Here is a 27,983-nt window from a genome sequence, read left to right on the forward strand (position 1 = left end):
AACTGTTTTGACGATGTGCTCAATGATGTTGCCAGGGCAATAAGCATCATTTGCTCAAATTAAATACCCATTCATCTCACACTATTTGCCCAAATATTGGTTTATACTATTAACTACATGCAAAAGTAATTCATGAGCTGGTTATGAAAACTACAGAACATGTGAGCCTGACAGCTACTGTTCACGATGCTGCTTTGAGCAACAAGCTTACAGCAAGAAAGCTGAACAATAAACATCACTTTGTTTTTGTGGTGAATTGAAGCACTAAAATTATATCAAGGACAATGTAAAAGTAAAGGACAGGGTAAGAGAAAACACAGAAGAAAAACTGACAACACTTCGGGTGTTACTCTGTGGCAAACACATGTGAGATATTTTTCGAGACTTAATATTGCAAGCATTTCTGCGACTGTGCACTGATAGTCGTCTTAAGAGAAGTAACTGCGATCAAGAGAAGTAACTGCGAGAGAATAATTTACGCGTAATAAAGTAAATATGGCACTTTACATGTAAAAACTACAATATGATTATGGGGACCAATAAATGACTTTCGACCATAAAAAGTTTTTGACATGTACATATATCTAAAAACATGGACATTCTTTCACGTCACCTACACGTGAATGAGGGTGCAGTGACTGTTAATTGAACTTATATCCTCGAGCTTACCACTGCAACAACGCATAACCAGATCACAGTTTTCGAAGTACAATGAAGCACAGGAATGACTGATGATTATAAACACAAATGTATATTTTTTTTGCCTAGAACATTATCACTACTGTTTTTATCATTCATCTGAAGGTTTAGACAAGCAAAAGAAAACATGAACAGTGCATGAAGCAACCGCATTTTTTATGAGCATAATAGAGAGTATAAAAAACTAGTATCAGCAAGATTTGTAGATTATTTTTGGAAATTTACCAAAAGAAAGACAAGAGGCTGAAAAATTTTTGCATAACACTACATAACCCCCCTCCCCCCAGAAAAAAAATGTCAGCTAACACATTACAGAAACGAGTCCAAAAGTCATAGAATGGTAGAAATCATAGGATGAGAGGTGCATCAGAATTTTATGCTTTCGTCATGAGGATGTTGCTGCAGTGCTGAGCCACCAAGATCATGTATTCAGCTAGCACTAGCACCTCACAAGTGAAAACAGAGACAAACATAACATGAAAGCCACTACACAAATACTAACGTGGCACTAAAGAAAAGTACAAGGTAACTTTAGACTGAAATCATACCCCAAAACTCAATTTTTGTTGATTTCATGGCAATAGGAGTAGTATTATAAGCAAGATAAAAAAAACTGTTTTTTTTTTTTCTAGAAATTATTACAATGTCATGAATTTCCAAAGAAATGTTGTGCCACTGTGGCTCGGCAGATGTTTTTAAAACTTAGCACATTTACTCTTCCACTACCCTAGCACACAAAATCTTTTACCTTTGAAGAGGTCCTGGAAGGTGATGGCAAAGCCCATGATATTATGCACAGCTGGTGCACATGCCAATACCTGTCTTTCGTTTCTTTGACTGTTTTGGCTTGCTAAGGCTCTTCTAATGATGAGAGCAGCTTTTCTGATATTATGAAATGGCATTTTAACGATACAGCTCAAGTTTTTCTTTTTTTTTTAGAGCCTTTTTAAACACTGATAAGCCTTGTATAAATATAAGTTATATGCAGTCTATCAGAGCCAATAAATAGTCTAAAAGAACCAAGGTGACATACCTGTTAACTTCAATTATTTCAAGGGCAAGTGAAAGATAGATGTCGTACATGGTCACATCTTCTTTTGTGCGCAGTCCACCAGGCTGGTCATAGAGCCGAACTTGAACCCAAACCTCTGCAAGAACAATCGCAGCACATTGGTTAGTGTGGGCTATACTTTTTCTACCCACTCTGCACAAAAGCATGACTATCACAAAACAGAAGATGCAATGCAGGATAGGCTCATATGCAAGTGGCAGCGATTGTGAGATGGTTGTTGAGTGAACTTGGGGACATTCATTCAGCAAACTTATGCTACTAGAGGCACAACTTGAAACATCTTTGTAGTACTGTGCGTCGGACGCAACGCACGGAGAACACAGGGCGTGGAGCTGATGCGCCGGCCAAAAATAAGTGGACAGCAGTCGGTAGCCAAGCAAGAACTCCCTTTATAGGACACAAGCATCACTATATACACATATTGTCAAGACGAAAGAAGACGCTGAGGCTCGGGCGCGTGGGCAACACTGTGAAAACCCTTTTTCACAGTGTTGGATGTAGCTGCCTCATACGACCTCGAGGCAAGCACACCGGAGCAATGCAGGGAGCTTTGGTCTTCTCTGATCGAGCTCTCACAACAGCTCGACTGCTTCGCGTCGGTGATCTCTGCGTTGCCACCTGCCACCTCACAATCACCAGCCGTCTGCGAACTACTGGAATTCCACGGGGTCCGGAACGACGCCGATAGCTGGGTGGCAACCGTCAATGTGATAGCAATGCGCGAGGCCTGGACAAAAAATCAGAAATGGACCGTGGCTGTAGACCGTCTTCGGGAAGGTGCAGCGGCGTGGCACCGGTATGAAGGTTAGAAGCAGCAGTCATAGGCGGAGTGGAGCTTTAAGCTCATAGCTGGTTTCGGTCCGATTCCCTGTGCCACCTGTCCATGCAACTTGACCTTCTCTCAAGATGGAACTCGGGAAAAGCCCGACCTAGAGGATGCAATTCGAGCCCCTACTATCCTGTCATCTCTCGGTGACCAAGATGTAGGGAACAATCACGATCGTGTAACTCTGCCTTGCACAGGCATTTCTGCTGTCATAGAGCAGCGGCCCGATGGTGCACCTGTGTGCGGTAGGTCTCTCATGGCAAGTTTTGCAAAACTCCCTGCGGCAGGCCCCAACGAACGCCATCCGGAGTCGTCAGACCATTCGGTAGACGCTGAGGCGCCAGCCTCCATCTTACGGGACATTGTACCGCGTCATCAAATGCACGTGCCTGTGGATTTCACCATGCTCATCCTTGACCACGCGAAAGCGGGTCTGCACGCTTTACATGATTCAGTAACTGAACATGAGAGCATTTCCGCCTTGCAAAAAGACGCCTCTCAAGAAATGAAGTATATCTAGGAGTTTCCTGCTGCTTACCCTGACCAAAGTGACCACAGTTCTCCTCTGCAGGTCGTGAACTCTGCATCGGTATTAGACCCGGGAATACCACCACCAGACCTTCCTCAGGAGACACTGTCCTCTCGCTCGTTGTCATTCGAGGACATGGAGGCGCTCACATCTATCGTACCAGACACTACTGAACCCCACCAGACCATGATCGTCGCAAACAAAATGCACTCCTTACCGCTTCACAAAGCAGGCCTTTCCGAGGATGCGAACAAGATCAGCCGTAACCTGACAGAGCCATGTTTGCAGACGACTCATACATTCATTTTCGAAGACGCACATACGCTCAGTCGCGCAGACACTTGGCTCCCAAGGGATGTTTCCTTTGAGAAAATCCAGACACCTAGCCAGGCTGAGGCCACTGCCATTGAGAACTTGTCGAGGACCAGCCCTCATGCTGTTCCCTCCCAGCACACCAAGTCTGCACGCGACAGTTCGCCAGAAGCCACCAGCTGGACAACTTCAGAGAGTTCTGCTGTGGTATTGATGCCCAACCATGAGCTGCGTCGCAACTCATTTCGAGAAATAGCACAAACGTCCACACGGCTGCCTCACAGAGCGTCCCACTGCAGTTCAGTCCACCAACGGCGGTGGGACAAACACCAGCATTTCCAGGTCACTCGGCGACCTTGCCGGAACAGTCAGGGCCGTCCGCCTGAGTGGTATTCCACGAGTTGTCAGGAAACGTTGTACCATGGACGAGTTCAACCGCAGCGACAAAGCCATTTCCGCCCACCTGAGTATACACTGACAGATCTTCAAGAAGAGGCGCACCGTGGCGTTGACCGACCGGCTCGAGGCAGCCAGTGTCGTCCACCAGAGACGCTTCCCCCAGACCGTCACTCCATGTTGCATTGTGGCTCGGGACGACCACCACGATGCAGCCAAGCCCACCCAGCAGAAACTTTGCCGCCAGCTCCGCGCGCGCGCGCAGTCATGGCCGAGTATCAAGACGAAGGAAGACGCTGGGGCTCGGGCGCGTGGGCAGCTAAGGGAAGGTAGAGGAAGAAGAAGACAGAATAAGAACAGCTGGCCCAGGATCGGGTGTTGTCTCTTGTTCTCTGTCTCGCTCATTACAATATGTACAATGCCCCCTAGGGGCCACCCAACCAGTTCTAAAACCGGAACCAAAACCCGATACCACATCATCCCCCCTTGAAATAAAGAGCATTCAGGATCATACCACTTAACATGATGGCGAAACTAACATAAACTGAAAATGTAGAGCATACACACTAAAACAAGAAATAAAGCACACTGGCAATTGGACACGTAACACAGTCCATATTGTAACGCAGCGGATGTAGCACAACGAATTATGAAGAATTAAAAATGTCTAGCATGCAGACCAACAATACAACAGCAAGGCACATTGCCAAATCAACACATCATCCCCTCCCCCGAGAGAGGTTGTCTGCATAGTCACTGCCGTGTTTGAGTCTACGGCATCGACGCCTGTAGTGGTGCCATTTCCACGACGCACTGTCGCCGCCCACAGCCGGTGGTATGTAAAAATCGGTCCATGTGCTGTCTCTCCAGTGTACTTCTGGCCCAGTAGGGGCCGGAACAAGCACGCGATGATGATCCAACGGAACACGGCTCGGCACCACCGATGTAGGCGTTGTGCACAGAACAGCAACGGGCACGATTGGCGCAGACGCGGCCGGCGAAAGCACCTCCGCCGCAGGCAGAACAGGGACTGCCTCCGGAATCCCGGCCGGCACGCTCAATGGACGCATCTCCGGCGGATCGAGAACGGAAACAGCACCCCAGAGACCACCACCAGCTGAAGGAAGCACAGCCGGGGCGGAAGCAGCAGCAGGCAAGACGGGAGCAGTAGGCACAACCGAAAGATGGACAACTGATGAAGCTAAAGTGTAGTCAGCATGAGCAGACTAGACCGGAACTGCCATCCTCGCAGTAGAAGTACTCCCAGTTGAAGAGTGTTGAGTCAGAGTATGCTCAACAGCAGGCAACCTGGCAGGAACAGGCGCCTCAGGAGCCCGACCAGCTGGGACGCTAACAGGTGCAGCACAAGCAAGCATGCTCTCAGTCCGAGCAGGGATCGTCGCTGCATGTGAAGTTAAGTATGGCCCGGTAGAATTCGCAAAATTTCCGCAGACCTCGTAGGGGCCGTTGGCACAGCAGGGTTGGTAGCATAACGTTGTAGCAGTGTGGGTCGAGGATGACGAACGCCGCGGCGTTGATGCTTGCATCGCGTAATCATCGAGTCAGCCAGCTGCTGCAACGCGTGGTCGACGCGCTCTTCTTCCCTGGAATGTTCTAACGCTGCCTGGACTATGAAAGCGTCCCCCATCTGAACGAATGACCTAAGCAGGTCGAGGTCAATCAATCAATCAATCAATCAATCAATCAATGTTTCTTTATTAGCATCAGAAGTGTACATTGTGAGTAAGTATGCAGGACACGCAGGCTGTGCAAAATCTGGTCCTGAATCATTCACTGTATCAGCTCCGGTGCCAAAATTGCAGTTGTTGGCCAACCGCCGTAGTGCTAGACTCAATTGGACGGGAGTATCGTCCGGTTCTTGAACTCTCTGCCAGAATCGAACCCGTACGTAGAAAGCGTCTTCACGTGATGCGAAGTAAGTGTCGAGAACGGCTAAGGCCTGCTGGAACGTGTCGCATGATGCGCCATCTCTGGAAGCCTGGATGCCGTCAAGCAGCATCTGCTTGTCAGCAGCCTTGTAGTAAGCTTGCAATCCCTCCAATGCAACCACATTGAGCAGCAATGCCTTCTTTGCGTCTGGCGTAGCGTCCGGGGCCGCCGCGTCAACGTATACTTGCAAGACGCGAGGCCAAGTCTTCCACGGAATCGGAGGCATGCCAGGGCATCGCACGAACAGAGGTGTTGAAATTGTGGGGAACATGCTGCTGCCGAGACAGACCGGATAAGGAGGAAATAAATGTGGAGCCGCCCCACGGATAAAGGTCTGCAGTCCCGTAAGTGCGCCGAAATATCCTTAGGTAGCGTCTTGAATGTGAGCTGCACAGAAGAAGAATGAATAATGGCTCACATTTCGGCAGGATAGACGCTGGGCAAGGCAGGTATGAATTGGTGTCACGAACTGGTGATACGCAGAAATGGAGTATCGGTGGGCTCTATCCAGGGTGCTGAACATGGTAGCACAAGTAGCAAATGTCATATGCCCACCTAGGCTGGATGCACCCAGATCCCATCCTCGTCGCCAAAATGTAGTATCGTGCTTCGGACACGACGCACAGAAAACACAGGGCATGGCGCTGAAGCGCCGGCCGGCAAGAAGTACGCAGCAGCCGGTAGCCAAGCAGGAACTCCCTTTAAATGACACAAGCATCACTATATATATATATATATATATATATATGTACAACATCCCCTAGGGGCCAGCCAATTGGTTCCAAAACCGAAATAAAATCCCCGACACTACAACAATCTTGAAGATCGTTACACAGGAAAGGCTGAGCTATTAGATAAAACAGAATGATAGAAACAATGAAAGAAATAGTAGAAGTGTACTAACTGGGTCTTTTGCGCTTTTTCCTTTGTGCATGTTTTTGAACAGTGGCTACGGATGGAGACAGTTGCAAATCATGTGAGTCCATTTTGGGCTTCTTTGCTCGAGTGCGTTCCTGAAGCTTGGGTATGACTGGCGACTCTGTTACCAGCTGTGCATCCCTTTTGCCTTTTCTTGTTTGACCACATTCCTGAAGCTTAGGTATGCCAGGAGATGCCTCTTCACTCTGTATTTCCAGAAAATTTAAAAAGCCAGGAGAAAAAGAAAAATATGATGAAAAGTACAACTGTTTTAAATTGTGTAAACACTTGAAGTTGCCCCTCAAGTTTGCTTATTAAACTAAATTTTTCATCAATTTTGATTAGCTGCCATAACGTGGTTTTGTCATGTAAAACCCCAGATATTATTATTATCACGACAGCAGAAAGTAGTGGGAACGAAATGTTCCCTGTTGAGAAACAAGTACGACTTCCAAGCTGTACCAAGTCGCCAAGAACCAGACAAGGCAACAGATTCTTATAATTAAGAAAAATGTAATGCAACTAAATTCTGAAGGTATTTATATAGCACAGACCAAGCAAGACTGGTATATATTTTGCGTTAACCTGCTAAGCTATACTTGATGCAAAGAACATTATTTGCAAATCACTAGCACATTATCAAACAAATGAGAATAGTTCATGACGGCCTAGGGGAATAGCTAGCATTTAAAATAGAAGTACTCAACAGCATAAAGCATGATGTCACTTCAATAAGACCAAGCCTATATTTATTGTAGCTGTCTTTCCATTCATGCCAAATAATATTCACCTCATCACTGCCAGCAGTATATCCACTAGGTTGGTCACAGAGATGAACTTGATCCCAAACCTCTGCAAGGACAATCGCACCACATTGGTTAGTATGGGCGATACATTTTCTACCCACTCTGTGCAAAAGCATGACTACCATAAAACAGACGATGCAATGCAGCATAGATTCATGTGAAAGTGGCAGTGATTGTGAGATTGTTGTTGAGTGAACTTGGGAATATTCATTCAGCAAACTTCTGCTACTAGAGGCACAACTCGCAAGCAAGATTAATGACAGCAGTGAAAAATGCAAATTTTGTCACTGTTCACACGCTTTTATTTTATTATATACTTTTTTAGAGCCAACATTGTTTTGGGACCACAACAAGGGTCACGTGTGCCGTAGTTGTCAGTCAACACTGCCAGTGTTAGTAACTATTATCACGTGAAATTAAAAAAATAAATTAGGAAAAAACACCCAAAGACACAATGGTATTCGAACACAGGTCTCCTGTGTGCTAGCCCACTATTCTACCACAAAGCCACACCGGTGCTTGAAACAGCGTAGCAAACTGGCCTTACGACAGGCTTAATGTCAGGAAAGGAATCTCTTATATGGGTATAGCACATCAAGACAAGGACACAAAGAGAGAGAGAGAGAGAGACACACACACACGCACACACACACACACACACACATATGGGTTCATAAATATGTCTGTCAAAACTCACTATTTTGCCAAATCGGGCAAATTCCAGCTGATTCTAGAAGGTCAGTGGCTGAACTAACTACTTGAAAGTGCTAAGTGAACGCTAAACAAATTCAACATGTAGGAAACGATGAGTCAAAGTGTCGATCACCAAGGATCAATATGAATAGGCGTTGTAACAAAAGAGTTTTAAGTTCATTTCATGCAGGCAGCAGCATGCTTTGCACAGTGAATGTGGAGGCAGCTGCATGTGGCCAAGAAATGCAGAGCTTTAATCAACAAAAGCTGATGGTGTTATAAAATAAAAAAAAGAATGCCACAATAAAGTTTTGATGCTGATGGAGCGTCTAAAGATGAGAGCAGCCGAAGGAAGGGTAGCAAAAAGAGTGAGAGACTGTTCACTTGGCCTCCAACTGACAGCGGTTTAGAGACTCTTTAATACAAGTTAGGATATGTGTATGCCCTTGTTTCTGCTATTTCAAGACATTGTGTAAATTCCTACACTGCCTATTCAATAAAATATTCCTCTCCACTTCCCCTACTGCACAGTATACCCAAAAATAGGCGTCTGCAGCGAAGTCATGCCGTACCACATTTGCTTTGTATTTACACACTGTTCCGTCTAATCAGTTCAAAGGGAGGAACTAAGCATTTGTTCAAAACAAAATTAGTCGTCGCAAACTATTATAGCAAATTTCAGAATGATTACAGTAAGAATTTAAGTACTATGAGATTGCTTTTAGTCATAAACTCTTGTAAAGTTACAAAATGAAGCTATTCAAATATTGATTAGAAGAAAGATTAACAAAGGGAAAGTAGACAACCAACACAAATAGTTGTATACATTGTCAATCACCTACACCAAGGGTGGTTGCTACTTTCCCTTTCTTAAACCCTCTGCCACCTTGCAGGTCTCCGCAGAACTGATTTGCATTAAAAGAAAGATTTTGTCTTTGAGTTCGTTTTTACTTGCCAATGGTTTATAGTTTTTGTGATAATTTTTGCAAGAATCATGTCCAAAAGCATCAAGTCATTTTAGAGTTACAGAATTGTTTTACATAACATGAAAACATTATTTGGAAAAAGACAATAGCAGCCAAGACAACCTTCAAGTTATACTACTGGCTTGCTAACACGAGGTTGTTTAAGCTCCCCGCAATGTGAGCATATGTTCATTGAAAACCTCGCTTGACGATCACAAGAGTTCTCACATTCAAAGATCAATCAAATGTTTTCACAACGCATTTTGGATATAGTTATGCAGCGAAGACCAGGCTTTTAGTTAAGACAGAATGGTAGAGACAATGAAAGTAATAGTATAAGTGTACTAACTAGATCTTTTGCGCTTTTTCCTTTGTGCATGTTTTGAACTATGGCTACGGATGGAGACAGTTGCATACCATTTGTGTCCATTATGGGCTTCTTTGCTCGAGTGCATTCCTGAAGCTTGGGTATGATTGGTGACTCTGTTATTAGCTGTGCATTCCTTTTGCCATTTCTCGTTCGACCACATTCCAGAAGCTTAGGTATGACTGGAGACACCTCTTCACTCTGTACTTCCTAAAAAATTAAAAAACAAGGAGAAAAAGAAAAAATATGATGAAAGGTACAACTGTGTTAGCTTGTGTAAACACTTGAAGTTACACCTCAAGTTCGCTTCTTGAACTAAATTCTTCATCCATTTTGATTAGCTGCCATACCGTGGTTTTGTCATGTAAAACCCCAGATATTATTATTATCATGACAGCAGGAAGCAGCAGGAGCGAAATGTCCCTTGTTGAGAAACGAGTACGACTTCCAAGCTGTACCACATCGCCAAGAACCAGACAAGGCAACAGTTTCTTACAATTAAGAAAAATGTAATGCAACTAAATTCTGAAGGTATTTAAATAGCACAGACCAAGCAAGACTGGTATATATTTTGCGCTAACCTGCTAAGCTGCACTTGATGGAAAGAACATTAATTGCAAATAACTAGCATATTATCAAACAAATAAGAATAGTTCATGACAGCTTAGGTGAAGAGCTCGCATTTAAAATAGAAGTACTCAACAGCATAAAGCATGATGTCACTTCAATAAGACCAAGGCTATATTTACTGTAGTAGTCTTTCCATTCATGCCAAATAATATTCACCTCATCACTGCTGGCAGTAAGTCCACTAGGTTGGTCACAGAGATTAACTTGATCCCAAACCTCTGCAAGGACAATCGTAGCACATTGGTTAGTATGGGCTATACATTTCCTACCCACTCTGTGCAAAAGCATGACTATCATAAAACAGACGATGCAATGCAGCATCGGTTCATGTGAAAGTGGCAGTGATTGTGAGATGGTTGTTGAGTGAACTTGGGAACATTCATTCAGCAAACTTATGCTACTAGAGGCACAACTCGCAAGCAAGATTAATGACAGCAGTGAAAAATGCAAATTTTGTCACTGTTCACACGCTTTTATTTTATTATATACTTTTTTAGAGCCAACATTGTTTTGGGACCACAACAAGGGTCACGTGTGCCGTAGTTGTCAGTCAACACTGCCAGTGTTAGCAACTATTATCACGTGAAATTAAAAAAATAAATTAAGAAAAAACACCCAAGGACACAATGAGATTCGAACACAGGTCCCCTGTGTGCTAGCCCACTATTCTACCACAAAGCAACGCTGGTGCTTGAAACACCGTAGCAAAGTGGCCTTAGACAGGCTTGATGTCGGGAAAGGAATCCCTTATATGGGTTCAGCACACCCCAACAAGGACACAAAGAGAGAGAGAGAGACAAACACACAGCGCTAACTTGCAACTAACGTTTTATTTGCAATCACACATGCTATTTATATAATAACAGACCGATAAAACCTGGAAACGATCATGTTACATTACGGCACAGATCGTGCACGCATCATCGCCGATTGCAAAGTATTGATGTGGTGCACTTTACCCATATAAATGATGAATCCCAACCAACTAGCCCGGCAACGTGCCTTAGCAAAAAAATCTCGTTATTATTAGTAATAAAGCATTTTGTAACGGCAAAAGAAGAACCAGGTTTGGGTCATGGAGCTGCAAAAGAACAACGAGTGGGTCATGGAATGCTCCAACGCATAACAAGCACTCCAGGCATAATTCCTCATCTTCATCATTCACAACATAAAAAAAAATTTACATGAAATTCCTTCCAAGTATGTAGTGGGAACCACGCTTCTCCAAATAATTACGAAGGATGGCATAGTGAATGCCTCTCTACTACACGAAAATCATGACGATTTATGCCCAAGTGGGAACCCTGCAAGTGCGCTTCTAGTAGTTAACCAAAATGTGTTTAACAAAGGCTATGGCTGGGCTTCAAGACTTTCATGTGATGCCGCCTCTTGTTTTTTTTTTTTTCCCTACATGTTTAGCACGATGTGTGCCAATTGCATCCCAGTGCCCAGTGTACTGGACATAAATACATTCTTCTATTAGCAGCAAGCTTTTGATTAGAAAAATTACTTTTTTTTATTGCAACAATGTTTCAAGAAGATATAAAACAGCTTGAACAATTTAAATCATTTGAATTACATGAAGGTAGCTTCAAAAATAATTTTTATACTTTACCACATTGTGTGCACACGTTTCTGTGTGGTTGACACCATTACTGTGAGGTGCCCCCTATCAAAAATGGGGCTGAAGGAGGAACTACACTTAAAATCATATTGTTCGACTCTTACAGAAGCTACCAATGTGGTTTTAGTTTTGATTATAAGCTCTGCTTACTTTTCTGCATCACTTTTTTCGTCATATCCAGTACACTGGTTGCCGGGTCAGAAAGGGATAGGTAGGAGTTCCAAAATATGCATCCAAGCAGATTTATTTGTACTTTCGCAGATAGTATTGAAGAAAGAGAAAAAAGAAAGAAACACAAAATAACGTGTAGACCTAAAACGACTTGCGCCACAGCATAGTGCGGGGCCAAGAAGTGCTCCAGTGGCCTTCTTGTCACAAAGAGCTCTACTGCCAGTACCATCACGCCACAGCGGTGTGTGGACCTCGCAAGTAACCACAGTATCTATAAAATTGTGCACAAAAGTCAGCAACTATGCACGTGCGATGGAGAAGACAACCTAAGGCCGTAAATGGAACTAATCCCTCATTGGTTGCGAATGTCCCAGGCTGACACAGAACATTGTCGCCATCAGAACTTGAAGCTGAGGTGCTGTCATCTTCGGACTCAAAGTTTGTAGTCATTCTATTCAGAAGCAGTTGCAAGATAGTTGCGAGCAGCACATGTTTCTCATTGCACAGGTGCGGACCCATGCACACTTGATGCCGCCGCCACAGGAGCCACTAGCGACACTGGATGCGGCCTTGTGTCTGATTTATCAACAGAAGCGAAACTGAAGCTGCTGGAAACTGTCTGAAAAGACTACCTCCAAACGTCATACATCTGGTGGACCACCGGAAATATTTTTTTGTAGATTAAGTTTTCTCTGACTCTAAACAACAATTTTCTAGTGAATAGATGGCATAAATTTCAGGCAATTGTGACAGCTCAACACTGTCAGGTTGCCAAGCTGATACTATAGTTTGATACTTGACTTGCTAAGGTTTTTTTGATTACAAAATTTTGATGTTACAGCAGCACACGCACAAGCACCACCCGTTTATCTATTTATCTCAAGTTCACCAGCCAGGTGTATCTTCCAAGCACACACACACACACACACATGGGTTCATAAATATGTCTGTCAAAACTATGTTGCCAAATCGGGCAAATTCAAACTGATTCTAGAAGGTCAGTGGCTGAACTAACTACTTGAAAGTGCTAGGTGAACGCTAAACAAATTCAACATGCAGAGAATGATGAGTCAAAGTGTCGATCACCGAGGATCAATATGAATAAGCGTGGTAACAAAAGAGTTTTAAGTTCATTTTATGCAGGCAGCATGCTTTGCACAGTGAATGCAGAGGCAGCTACATGTGGCCAAGAAATGCAGAGCTTTAATCAACAAAAGCTGATGGTGTTATAAAATAAAAAAAAGAATGCCACAATAAAGTTTTGATGCTGATGGAGCGTCTAAAGATGAGAGCAGCCGAAGGAAGGGTAGCAAAAAGAGAGATAGAGACTGTTCACTTGCCCTCCAACTGACAGCGGTTTAGAGACTCTTTAATACAAGTTAGAATATGTGTATGCCCTTGTTTCTGCTATTTCAAGACATTGTGTAAATTCCTACACTGCCTAATCAATAAAATATTCCCCTCCACTTCCCCTACTGCACAGTATACCAAAAAATAGGCGTCTGCAGCGAAGTCATGCCGTACCACATTTGCTTTGTATTTACACACTGTTTCGTCTGATCAGTTCAAAGGGAGGAACTAAGTATTTGTTCAAGACAAAATGGGTCGTTGCCTACTATAATAGCAAATTTCAGAATGATTATAGTAAGAATTTAAGTACTATGAGATTGCTTTTAGTCATAAACTCTTGTAAAGTTACAAAATGAAGCTATTCAAATATTGATTAGAAGAAAGATTAAGAAAGGGAAAGTAGACAACCAACACAAATGGTTGTATACTTTGTCAATCACCCATTGTCTACACCAAGGGTGGTTGCCTACTTCCCTTTCTTAAACCCTCCGGCACCTTGCAGGTCTCCGTAGAACTGATTTGCATTAAAAGAAAGATTTTGTCTTCGAGTTCGTTTTTACTTGCCAATGGTTTATAGTTTTTGTGATAATTTTTACAAGAAACATGTCCAAAAGCATCAAGTCATTTTAGAATTACAGAATTGATTTACATAACATGAGAACAATATTTGGAAACAGACAATAGCAGCCAAGACGACCTTCACATTATACTACTGGCTTGCTAACACGGGGTTGTTTAAACTCCCCGCAATGTGAGCATATGTTCATTGAAAACCTGGCTTGACGATCACAAGAGTTTTCGCATTCAAGGAATAATCAAATATTTTCACAACATATTTTGGATATAGTTACACAGCGAAGGCCAGGCATTTAGTTAAAACAAAATGGTAGAGACAATGAAAGTAATAGTATAAGTGTACTAACTAGATCTTTTGCGCTTTTTCCTTTGTGCATGTTTTTGAACTATGGCTACGGATCGAGACAGTTGCATACCATGTGTGTCCATTATGGGCTTCTTTGCTCGAGTGCATTCCTGAAGCTTGGGTATGATTGATGACTCTGTTATTAGCTGTGCATTCCTTTTGCCATTTCTCGTTCGACCACATTCCAGAAGCTTAGGTATGACAGGAGACACCTCTTCACTCTGTACTTCCTAAAAAATTAAAAAACAAGGAGAAAAAGAAAAAATATGATGAAAGGTACAACTGTTTTAGCTTGTGTAAACACTTGAAGTTACACCTCAAGTTCGCTTCTTGAACTAAATTCTTCATCCATTTTGATTAGCTGCCATACCGTGGTTTTGTCATGTAAAACCCCAGATATTATTATTATCATGACAGCAGGAAGCAGCAGGAGCGAAATGTCCCCTGTTGAGAAACGAGTACGACTTCCAAGCTGTACCACGTCGCCAAGAACCAGACAAGGCAACAGTTTCTTACAATTAAGAAAAATGTAATGCAACTAAATTCTGAAGGTATTTATATAGCATAGACCAAGCAAGACTGGTATATATTTTGCGCTAACCTGCTAAGCTGCACTTGATGCAAAGAACATTAATTGCAAATCACTAGCACATTATCAAACAAATAAGTATGGTTCATGACGGCCTAGGTGAACAGCTCGCATTTAAAATATAAGTACTCAACAGCATATAGCATGATGCCACTTCAATAAGACCAAGGCTATATTTATTGTAGCCGTCTTTCCATTCAAGCCAAATAATATTCACCTTATTATTGCTGGCAGACATTATATGTTCATATGCACATGCTATCTGCTGCTGCTCATTAAAAAAAAAGAATGTCAGAAGGCTTGCAAAATGTATGTAAGTAGACACCTGTTTATTCAATTTTATTTACTTCAATCCCCAGTGACACCATGGGACAAATGGTTTGTTATTTGCAAATTGGCAACTAGATGATTCGAACTTGACTGATAATCTTGCAAGTGCCTCACTCAACCAGCCCGCCGGTGGCTTTCAATCCCAAGCATAATCAGAATGGTGGTGAGCTAGGAAACACTATATGTGCCACATGTGGCACCTCGAACTAACATGTGTATATATTACATGATGCTGGGCTTTGCGATGGTGCTCATGTTGCTTACCCACCACTATAATGCTCAGGAGACTGAATAAAACCCACTTCGTTTACCCACTCCATAAGTACTGAAGTGCCTAGAGTGTTGCAGAGGCTCTCGAAGCCCAGCAGCTGCTCTAGTCATGCATCCGGTTTCATCATGGCTGGTGAGGTATTTCTTATAGCTTCATGCAGCAAAAGCAACATATCATAAGTATGGAGAAAAAAAAAGAAAATAAAATAAAACTGGCGTTTCCCAGTTTTTCTGACAGTGCATACTTCTAGTGTAAAAACAAGAACAAAAAGGAATTCAACAGTTGCTAAATGACAGGGTGTAATTGGAAGCTGTAGTGTTGCCATTAAGATAAAATTATAGAAGAAACATGCAAGGTACAGTCTCTCTCAATATGACTTGCAACACAGGAGCATGTGGCCTCACGAGTTATTCAGCATGGTTTCCACTAGCCTTCATATCCATTAGTAAACATGTTTCCCTTACTTTGGTATGATCCCAAACTAAAAAATATTATTTAGCTCTTGAAATAAAAAGTTGAAGCCACGCGCAACCTTTTGAACTCGTGAGGCCATCCACTCCCTTGTTACAGGTTATATTGAGCGTGTCTGTACATCTTTCTTGGAAATATAATCCCCTGTCATGGAGGCCAAAACTGCGTTACTCGTCACACATCTTGACTATATTGTGGAAAAAAAAAGAAAAGAAATCAACACCGTTTCTGAAATAATCCCCCTCCCGAAAGCTGCCTGAGACCAATGCTGCTTCGGTAATTTAGCAATTTACATATCATGCGAAGTTCAATCATTAGAAAATGGTCTGTAAGGAGAGTGTTTGAAGGTTTGATTGAATAGTTAAACATTTTTGCTGTCTGTAAGCACATGTGTAGCAATCACTGCATATTTTTATATGTCATAAAATGCTGTGTGTAATAAAATTTTCTACGAGACAAAAAAGTAAATACAGGAACAATGATAATCTGCTGTATGACTTGAGATAAATGGAGAAATGGAGAGATTTAATAATCACTCCAATTAGCAGTTCGCCATACAAGGCCTGCAGGATGTAGATGTGTCATGAAAAGACCTTTTGTGCCGCAGCACCACATACAGAAATAGAGAATTATTTATCTATGAAAATCCAGCTTTTGCCAAGTAAACTGCAATGAACACTTCATCGATACCAATACTTGCAAGGTACACAATACTTATACAGGGTGCCCCAGCAAACATTAAAAATATGCTGATGCACTCTATGAAGTGTGACCATATGGATGTTGCTGATTATTACGTGCAGTAAGTCATGCTATTCTTAATCACTATGGTTTCCGTGACATACTATTAGGATTACTTCACTCTTACCTTCTCTGCTGCCAGCCAAAAAGTGATAGTAAAGAACCATTCTTCAGGCTTGAAACCTCTAAACTCAGGAGTGCCACAAGGAAACATCCTAGGACCACTCTTGTTTTGCTTATATATTATTGACCTAATAAACATTGAAAAATTCTGTTGACTTTGTCAGTTACACTGTTGAAAGTACCATATTATTTACATCAAGAAACCCAAGCGATTCACTTCTGAAAAGGAACAAAGTACTAAACAAATTATCAGCTTAGTCTGCTGCTAATTCCCTTGTAATAAACGCTACTAAAAAAAAGGTCATTTTTTTTACACCCAAGAATCATAAAATTGATACCGAAGTTGTGCTGAAGTTTCAGGATTCCCATATTCATTTAGTATCTGCAGTTAAACGTGTAACGTAGCTTTTGGCGCGAAATAAACACGAGAGACGGACAAGCACAGACTATTAACTGAATTCATTCTAAAAAGCACACATATATATATACAGGTCAACAAAATCACAAGTAATATTATCAGAAAATAAATCCTATTAGTGGCAAGCACTCAAGTAATCTGTCTCGGTGGCATGTAACGTGATAGAGGGCCTCGCCGCACATGTGTTGCCTAATTTATTAATAAAATGTGCTTCCTCAATTCCTCGAGCAATTTTTCCTTTCGTTCTTGCGAGCACCCTGGTCTCTGATAGCAAGGGTGCGCAGCGCCACTCCCTGCAGTGTCCCTCTCAAAGATGCCCTATGGTATGACGAACACACGCGGCCTAGTGGACTATTTCGTTGAAAGGAAGATCAGGTCTCTGATGGCAGATAAGGAATAAACCTTTACTCTCCTGCCGAACAGGCTGTTCCAGGCGAAAGCCGAAGCGGCGGTAAAAAAGCACCCTAAGGCATTTGAAGAAAGGCAGGCGGATGTTAAAAAGAAAGCGATGGCGCTTACGCAAGAGATGAAACACAATAGCCTGTGCTCAGCGGTGAAGAAAGGAAAGGCACCGTGTTAGAAATGTTTTTCACCATGAAGACGCATAAGGCTGGAAAAATGAAAACCCTTTTCGCCTTATTGTTTCCGAGCGTGGGACTTGGCAGCGCAAGGTGGCTGGATTTCTTTCCGACATCTGACGTCCCTCTGTGTGATGAAACATCTGATGTTCCTCTGTGTGGTGAACCCTTTCCGGGTGAAGAATTCAGAGGAAGTGGCGCAACGTTTCTGATGGAAGGTTTCGTGAAAGTACTGTCAGGGTTCAGTATAGATGTGGAAGACCTCTCCTACTCATTGCCACAGGACAGACTACTGGTGTGATTCAGGAATTGCATTCAACAAGATAATGACGAACTAAGGTTTCAGGACAGGTGCGGCGCATCTACGAGTTCCTTCCTTGAGCTTCTGTCGGTGTACCTGGGGTCAACTGCTATTGATTGGAACGAGTGCTTTTACACTCAGAGGTCGGGAGGTCTGCATTGGGTCGAGGGTCGCGCCAGTTTTGAGTGAAATCTTTTTTAGAGTTGTTGACCGTGGCCTAAAGACTGCATTGGACTCAGCGGTGGTGAAAAACTTCAGATATGTGGATGATTACATGTTTTTCGTTGAGGACTGTCGGTGTGTACGTACTAAGACCGATGTTTTGAAGGTGTTCAAAGAGTTGGGGTCGGGGCTGAAGTTTACTTGTGAGGTTTCCGACAATCGTTGCATACGGTTCTTAGATTTGAGCATATCTTTTGGTGGAAGCCACGTATGTTGGATGTACGCTCCCCGTAGAGTCAAACCTAACATCGACTTCTGTTGGGGTATTTCTAAAAAAAATAAAAAACGGTGTTGCAATGGCCTGTCTGGGAGCGTCACTCAAAAAGTCGTGCCCACACCGCATGCAAGAGAGTTTTGCACGGCAGATTGAGAAGCTTCGGCAGTCTAGGTTCCCAGAACAGCTGTTATATACCTTCCTCTTGAAAGATAATGGCAATCTACCTGTCATAATTTGAGAATGCTCGCCAAATGTGCTCCACCCCATTCTTATTCTTTTAATCACTTTAATCTCGTTGTTCGGCTCCACGGTTATTACTTGCCCTAAGTAGACATAGTCTTTTACAACTTGAAGTGCACTAATACCTATCTCGAAGCGCTGCTCTTTTCAGAGGTTGTTGTACATTACTTTCGTTTTCTGCAGATTAATTTTCAGACCCACCTTTCTGCTCTCTTTGTCTAAGTCTGTAATCATGAGTTGCAATTCGTCCCGAGTTACTTTGCAATGCATTGTCATCGGCGAAGTGCAGGTTACTAAGATACTCCCCATTAACTCTTATCCCTAACTGTTCCCATTCTAGGCTTCTGAAAACCTCCTGTAAGCATGCGGTAAATAGCATTGGGGAGATTGTGTCCCCCTGCCTTACACCTTTCTTGATTGGTATTCTGTTTCTTTCTTTATGAAGCACTATGGTAGCAGTTGATCCCCTATAGATTTTTTCCAGGGTGTTTATATATACTTCATCGACGCCCTGATTCCACAGTGTCTGCATGACGGCTGATATTTCTACTGAATCAAACGCCTTCTCGTAATCTATGAAGGCTATCAATAGTGGTTGGTTATGTTCTGAGCATTTCTCTATTACCTGATTTACAGTATGAACATCAGATACCTTACATCAGATACCTTACGCTTATTAATCAACTTCGAAAGCTCTACCAACTCTATTTTGTCTGTTGTACTTGAAACTTTCATGCTTTGACCTTTCTTAATAAGATTCTTCGTTTTCTGGGACAGCTTACCAGTGTCCTGTCTAACTACAGTACCTCCAACTTCCACTGCACACTCCGTAATGCTACTCATCAGATTATCATTCATTGCGTCAATGCTAAGGCTGGTTTCCTCGATAAGATCCGAGTAACTGTTCTGTGGCGAGACTCTGAATTCCCGTACTTTCCCTCTCAGTGCTAGCTCATTGATTGGCTTCTTGTGTATCAGTTTCTGTCATTCCTTCTTCAATTCTAATGATTTCGAGACAGTACTATTCTATGGTCACTGCATCGTACCTTGCCAAGTACTTGCACATCCTGCACGATGCCAGGGTGTGCACACAATATAAAGTTTGTTTCGTTCTTATTTTGGCCATTAGGGCTCCTCCATGTCCACTTACGGTTCTCTCGCTTTCGGTAGAAGGTATTCAAAATCTGTAAATTATTGCGTTCTGCAAATTCTACTAGTAAGGGAGTGAATATGAAGTTTATTGAGGTCATGAGGAGAAAGAAAGTGGTGCCACAAGCCCCGCCAATCAATCTGGCGGCTCCACCTGGGTCGGAACCGATAAACAGAGTCTTTCGGCGACGGCCCGGGCCCTCTGAACAGCCTTAAGCTGAGCGATGAGCTCTGTGCTTCGAAGGGCGGAGTCCCAAGAGAACTGGTCAGAAAATTCTGTACCCACATTGGCAGGGCACAGTCAGAGCATGTGGTCGAAATTGTTATATTCGTTGCCACAGTGCGGACATACAGTAGCTCCCTTCTGGCATTTTTAGAGCCGATGCCATAATCTCCTACTGCCTGGTCTCCAGCCTGTTTCTTCCTTACTTTTGCATTGAAGTCTCCCATCAGTATAGTATATTGTGTTTTTATCTTACTCATTGCCGATTTCACGTCCTGATAGAAGCTTTCAACTGATGTGACATCATGGCTGGACGTACGCGCATAAGCCTGTACCACCTTCTTCTTGTATATCTTATTGAGTTTAATTACGATACCTATCTCCCTTTCATTAATGCTATAGTATTCCTCTATGTTGTCAGCTATGTTTCTGTAGATAAGGAACCCCAGCTCCCAGTTCTCTTCTGTCAGCCAAGCGCCACTAGCAAATGACGTGCCCATTCTGTAGCACTGTATAGGCTTCATCTGTCCTCCTATCCTCACTCAGCTCTATTACATCCTATTTAATGCCCTCTAGCTCCTCGTATGGTATAGCTAGACTTGGCTCACTAGATACAGTTCTAGCGTTAAACGTTGTCAAGTTCAGGTTCCAATAACGGCCTGTCCGGATTTAGAGATTTAGCACCCTCTGCCGCATTGCAGATCTGACCGCCGCCATGGTCAGTTGCTTCACAGCCGCTGGGGACTGAGGGCCGTGAGTTAATTAACGTATGCATGTGGGAGGTAGTGGTACAGTGTACGAGAAGGGGGCAGTGGAGTGAACGAGGCGGCCGCACCGCATCTCGGCTGATTCTCCGGCGGGTAACAGTAGCGGCGGCGCTGTAGTTGCATGGTGCTGAATATCTCAGAAACGTCTGCATTGGGAGAGCGCGCACACGAGCCTGCGAAAGCATGTAATTGCTTGTTTTTAGCGTGTTCAATGCATTTCTGAGCCTTTATCAGTGGACGCACCTGCTACGTGCCAGGGCGCACGAGTGAATATGCAGGCATGCCGAAATTGCGTCGAGACATTCACTGTTTGAAGAGCCGGTTGACCCAGAATTTGCACGGATCCGCCAAGCTTTTTACTCAATCAGCACTTTGAGCTGCGTTACATCACAAGTGGCTACTGGCGAACTATAAAGAGATAAGTATCAAAACCGTGATTAAATCATTCGCTCGTTTTGTCGGCAGTCTCTACGATATCCAGAGCAGAATGTTCCTCATATGAGCCTACATGCAATCGATTGTTTCACGAGGAACCCGAGTATAAGTAACGTTGTCACAACATTAATCGGTGAGAACTCTGTTTTATCATGCCAGTTTTGCAGAAGATAATAATTATTGCTTTCTGAAAGGCCTAATATATATTAAACTTAATAAAACAATACAAAAACATATTAAAAAGTGCCAGTTGTATATATAGCTTGTCTGTTAATTTGCATAAATTCATTGTAACCAGTTCTCATTTTGTATCGACAGCTTAAATTGTGCTGCTTTCCAAATATTCTATTGGCATAACACCATTGCAAGCGAGCAAACTTATGACGTTTTGTTTTGAGAAATTTACTTTCCTTTTATATGACTGACACACACACACACACGTACACACACACGTACACACACATGTACACACGCACGCACGTACACACACATACACACGCACGCACATACACACGTAAATACAAATGCACACACGCACGCACACACACGCACACACACACACACACACACACACACACACACATATATATATATATATATATATATATATATATATATATATATATATATATATATATATATATATATATATATATATATATATATATATCCATGCAATGCCCCTTAGCACAGCTATTTTTAGGCGGTGCATTTCTCATCCGACTACGTTAGACGAACTAGTTTTGAGACCTCATACTGTCGACAAGGTGAAATCTACAGTGCGAATTTGTAGAGACACGCTATATTCAGCTTCGCCAACTGTAAACTATTGGCGCAGGGCTGCCCATGGCAGGGTTGTTTTTTTTTTTTTTTTTTTGAGGGGGTGGGGTCTGCAGCAGAACGCCCAACTTTGGCACTTCGTGGTCGCTGTGAATGTGTAAATAGTTTAGTATACCCTGAAAAGTTAAATTACGAAAACATTTCGTGGTGTAGGGGGTTCAAATTTTCTTCCTCTCCCCTCTTTACTTATGGCTTTCTGGTTCTGCGTGCGTGGCACAGTATTTATTTTTTAATCTCACAGCTTTCTGACCACAGCTAACTTCCAATAAATCGGCTCTGTTATTCTGAATATTGTAGACCCCTAACCAACGAAAAAAAGAGTTAAGAGAGAAGAAATCAGTATAAGACACACCCTTTTTGAATTATTTTCGATCTCTCACAAGGGCTTTTATGGAGCTCAAATTCAGTAGATTGGCGTGTCATACTTCAAGGGCTATGGCATCATGTGCTAGACATGAATGATGGGCAGGTACGAAGAAATCTGCATCAAGAAAGCGCGACGAAGGAGGCGAAGCGCATAGCAGTTCCTGCACGCGGCGCGCGGCTCTTTCAGTACTATACGACTGCAGCGCCGCCGCTGCGAGCAACACAGAAGGGATCAGGCTGCGAGGAGCGGTCATGCCCCTCAACACTTTTAGTACACTCTAGTAGTGGCCAGATGCTGCACCAGGGTGGCCAATCCTTCTCTGGTGAGGGAGTGCGTTACCGGCGGTGGTCACCGGTGAGGCCGCATCCCAGGCCTCTTAATGCAGTTCTATGACCACGTGAACTGTTTTTTTTTTTTTATCTGGTTGGGAACTGCGTAGCACGGGGATTCGAGCCACGGACCTCTTCCATGCGAGGCTGATGTTTTAACCACTACGCCATCGCTCATCGCTGCCCATTATCCCTTGTCTAATCTTACCCTGTGCCCTTGGTAAATAGACCCTGAATGTGGATACTTAACAAGGCAAAATAGGGAGACATTCTGATTGGCTGAAAAGCTTGCCTCCTCGCACCATAAGAATATCACTCAATTTCTTATCCTTCAATAATAAATTGATCAAAAAAATTGCTTAGGTAATGTAGTCCATCGGCCTGATGAGGGTGCCCTTTGAAATTTGATACTGAGGTAAACTATTTATCGTGCACAGTTGTGTAGAGTTTGCAGAAATATCAATTCTGGGTCATTCCACGCCAACTGTCCCGACCCAGGCGCTCATCTAAAATCAATTTCAATTAAATAGACTGAGAAAATAACACACATATAAACATTAGTTTTGAAGTATTTTCGCAAGATATTTCGCGCGGCAAAAATTTTTTACTTCCCTGACTAACATTTGAAATTCAGGAAAATGGTGGAAAACCAGGTACGACAAAAAAATTCCATATAAATTTACCGTTTCGCATGTACTTTCAATAGTTGCTTTTTTACATTTTTAGGGCAAGGTACTTTTATTATAAAACAGTTGCTTGGGATAGCTTGGAAACATTCACTCTTTAGAGCATAAACAAAAATGAGTAACGTACAGTGTTTTTGAGAATTTTTCTACAAAACACGACTATCGATAGAGTGCACAAATTACTTCTATCAAACTCCCCATAAAACTTGCTATTAACAAATATTTTCGTTTGGCCGGTGTGTGGTGCAGGAGCTCTAAAATAAAATTCTGAACTTGGCAGAAACATAACTTTGGTCTAAGTTGAGATGTGTGTAGCATCCAAAGGTGGTCCAAGAAAAAATCAGGAGAAAAGTTGTTCACAGAAAATTCAATCGAAGTCATTTTTGTTTTAGTGGTGAAAAGCATTGTTGAAATTTAGTCCCACCATCACAATGTTTTGCTATGGGGGACATACAAGCCAACTGAATTTACTGCATAAGAAAGAATGGCTTCGATTGAACTTTCTGTAGACAATCGATATGATTATCAATAGCACGCTCTTTTCTCCTCATTTTTTCTTGGACCACCTTAGGGTGCTACACACGTCTCAACTTAAAGCAGAGTGGCATTTTTGCCAAGCTCAGGATTTCATTCTAGAGCACCACGCACCAGCCAAACGAAAACATTTGTAAATAGCAAGTTTTATGGGGAGTTTGATAGAAGTAACTTGTGCACTCTATTGAAGGTCATGTTTGGTAGGAAAATTCTCAAAAACACTACAATGTACTCATTTTTGTCTATGCTCTATTGTCTATGCTCTAAAGAGTGAAAAATTTCAAGCTATCCTGAGCAACTGTTTTATAATAAAAGTATGTTGCCCTGAAAACACAAAAAAGCAACTATTGAAAGTATGTGCGAGACGGTCAATTTGTAGAGAGTTTTTTTCTGTACCTGGTTTTCTACCATTTTTCTGAATTTCAAATGATGGTCACAGGAGCAAAAAATTTTTGCCACTCAAAATATCTTGTGAAAATGCTTAAGAACTAATGTCTACATGTGTGTAGTTTTCTCAAACTATTTGATTGGCGATCGCCCTGGTTGGGACAGTTGGCATGGAATGACCCTACTATGGCACTACAGTGGAATGTCATCGACACATTTTTAATGGGAACCGAAAAATAACACATATTATGCAAAAGTTGTGTAACCAACGAGGTTGGCCCGGAGCATGCATATATATATATATATATATATATATATATATATATAAGGCCAGAAAACAGCTATTGAAAGCTCGGCTAACACGTAGCTGCAAAATAGTAATCTATAAGTTACTTCAGATATTCTGCCTGGTGAAAATAAACACCTAAAGCTCCAATCCTACATGTATAATTAATAATAATAATAATAATAATAATAATAATAATAATAATAATAATAATAATAATAATAATAATAATAATAATAATAATAATAATAATAATAATAATAATAATAATAGATAGATAGATAGATAGATAGATAGATAGATAGATAGATAGATAGATAGATAGATAGATAGATAGATATATAGATATATAGATAGATAGATAGATAGATAGATAGATAGATAGATAGATAGATAGATAGATAGATAGATAGATAGATAGATAGATAGATAGATATTTTAACATGCCTAAAAGACTAATCGAAACCCTCTGAGATGCTTAGTACACATTTGTGTACTAAGTACTTGTATTTACTAATTATGTCGCCTAGCGGCAATGAAAGACACATTGACGTAGGAATGAATTGAACTTTCGGTGTAATATATTTGTTTCAATTTCATTTCGCGATAAACTATTGCATATGATCATATCACTGAAGGCACTACCATGTTACTATAAGTTACTTCAGATATTCTGCTTGGTGAGAATAAACACCTAAAGCTCCAATCCTACATGTATAATAATAATAATAATAATAATAATAATAATAATAATAATAATAATAATAATAATAATAATAATAATAATAATAATAGATATTTTAACATGCCTAAAAGACTAATCGAAACCCTCTGAGATGCTTAGTACACATTTGTGTACTAAGTACTTGTATTTACTAATTATGTCACCTAGCGGCAATGAAAGACACATTGACGTAAGGATGAATTGAACTTTCGGTGTAATATATTTGTTTCAATTTCATTTCGCGATAAACTATTGCATATGATCATTTCACTGAAGGCACTACCATGTTCGACGCGTTGTTTACTGTGCCCCTTTCAGTGAGCCATGTCAAAAGTAATTTTTCTTTGCTCAAAATGAACATAATAGAAAACAAATGGGTTTCTTATTTCTAGCCTGAAATCAGATTCTACATATGCAAAAAGAGAATGTCAATAGCTACACGATAAAGAAATATTTAATTGCAATTTATTTAAGACTAATTACTATGAAGTATATAAATCAATGTATTATAACATTTGTTTTGTTAAAACATAACATACAGCACTTTGAATAACATTGAAATTTCACACATTTACAAACAGTTCTTCATAGGCAGCTTCTTAAAGGTTTAACTGGACTTGGGTCAAGTTAAAATAATAAAATAAAAATCTACTGGCAAAAATATACACAAAATAGAGGGAAAACATTTTCAAAATCCCAAATGACAGGGCATAACACATGAGGCAACACAGGAAATATAGAAAGAAAAGCGTTATAAATGCTTTTATGTATGTTAGCAGAGGCTGGCCATTACATTAAAATGTTTATGCTCTATGGTTACTTTACATGGAATACCAAAAATTTGAAAAATAACAAATACATACTTCTAGTACAGATATTCTTACACAAATATAGAGACTCGCTTCTTGAAATATGGAAGCCACATGCAGAAACTTTTTGCATTTCAAGACTGAGACTTTGCACACGAAACCAAGCAGCTCAAAGAGCCAAATGTGTAGCTAATTGTTTCAGAGAGCCCACATAACTATAGTGTCACATGGTTACATTGACAGAACAAAAGTCACTTACATTGTTAATGAATGTATGCTCCAGATGTTTTCTTTGATCCTTAAATGACATGTGTAGCTGTTTAGGGCTTCTTTTACTGGCTTCCTTATCTTAAGTAGGGGCTTGACTTCTATTATGTTTTGACAAACATGACTGCTTTACCAAAGCAATCTCACAGGCATTGCCAGAAGAGCTTTCACTGTTTTGGTAATTATCTTGACCTGTTTTAAGTTGTGTCAGCTCTGTTGCCAGAAGAGCTTTCACTGTTTTCGTAATTATCTTGACCTGTTTTAAGTTGTGTCAGCTCTGTGAGAAGCTCTACTGTGCTGCTTACATTCAGCTGCTGTGCCTCGAGAAATGCGACTCACCTGTGCCTTTTCGGTGGCCGAAGAAGCCGGTTGTGTTTTCCATTGTGTTGCAGTTGTTCTCCGTCTTGCTAACCCAGAGCTAAGCTCCATTGGAATACTAGAAGATCCAATAGAAATAATATGTCTCACTGAAGGGAGAGGTGTACTGTGACCTTGTGGCACAAATACTGAAGAATTTGACATGCACTTTTTGGCTACCACACCTTGCTGACTTCCAGATGGGCTGCATTTTGTGCCTTGGGATTCAGAGGTATATTGTATTTTTTGTTTCATCTGAATTTCCTGAGCAACAGGTGTGCAACTGTATGGCATGTACGTAACGTCTGGCATATGCTTTTCAGCTAATGCAAGTTGTTCATTCCCAGTTTGGCTGCTTTCTGGTACTTCCACGCGCTGTATCCTGGAACGTCTATTCTTTGATTTCTTCAAAGCATACTTTTCTGTACCATGAATAGCAGCACTCCGATTCATAGAAACTGTTTGATGTAGTCCCTGACAAGTTGGTACAACTACATCAATTGTGCCAGCTTCAAAGTCTAGTTTTCCCGATTTCTTTTTTCCAAAAGATGTTGACACTTTCTTCACTGGCAGATGTTTACTCTCTGGTGGGTACGGCTCTGAAATAATATTTAGCACTGGCCTACCTAGTGGCAGAGTCTTTCTTGAAAATTCACTTGAGTATTCATTTGTATGTGAGCTTTCATTGTCTATGTACAGATCCTTCAAGCGTTCAGAGGGCTCGCTGGGCGGCAAGTTGGACAACGGCTCAGCAGATAAAGCCTTCTCAGATGATTTCCTGAGGATCAGTTTTCGAATAGATGGTGGAAATGGGTCTTCATCTAGCTCACTCTCTTGCTCACTCTCATATACACTTGTCATCACTTTTGGTTTGTAGTGCCTGACCGCCTCCCTGCTGCCAGATGTTGTGGTGAATGATGGAGAAACTGCATCCGATGACCTTTGAGTTTTTCCAAGCACGTTTGGCTGTCAAAGAAAACAAGGTTGGCAATTAAAAAAATATGAGTGAAATAGCATTTCAGTTGTCTAATTTTAGATGCAGGTTTTTTTTTTTCTTTTCTACATAATAGTATAAAGGTACATTATGATGAT

At 41.6% G+C, this 27,983-nt stretch overlaps 1 protein-coding gene across 7 annotated transcripts in view; it reads right to left on the minus strand.

The window, feature by feature from the left end:
- Window positions 1–27,983, minus strand: part of LOC119187747 (uncharacterized) — a 116,641-nt gene that overhangs the window by 34,515 nt on the left and 54,143 nt on the right. For 4 of the 7 annotated variants that reach the window (XR_012887234.1, XR_005111897.2, XM_037435818.2 and 1 more), the window contains 7 exons: window positions 26,874–27,857; window positions 14,301–14,460; window positions 10,320–10,381; window positions 9,584–9,743; window positions 7,493–7,554; window positions 6,689–6,908; window positions 1,733–1,847 (listed from right to left, as the gene is read on the minus strand). Coding sequence is in view for 5 of the 7 variants with exons in the window: in XM_037435818.2 (XP_037291715.1) it covers window positions 1,733–1,847; window positions 6,689–6,908; window positions 7,493–7,554; window positions 9,584–9,743; window positions 10,320–10,381; window positions 14,301–14,460; window positions 26,874–27,857 (1,763 nt within the window). In the remaining 2 variants the exon portion in view is untranslated. Of the gene's footprint in view, window positions 1–1,732; window positions 1,848–6,688; window positions 6,909–7,492; window positions 7,555–9,583; window positions 9,744–10,319; window positions 10,382–14,300; window positions 14,461–26,873; window positions 27,858–27,983 lie in introns of those variants that run through there. The other 3 variants (XM_075878833.1, XM_075878831.1, XM_075878832.1) reach the window with 3 other exon arrangements.

This window comes from Rhipicephalus microplus, chromosome X, assembly GCF_043290135.1.
Source record: "Rhipicephalus microplus isolate Deutch F79 chromosome X, USDA_Rmic, whole genome shotgun sequence".
NCBI classification, from domain to species: Eukaryota; Metazoa; Arthropoda; class Arachnida; order Ixodida; family Ixodidae; genus Rhipicephalus; species Rhipicephalus microplus.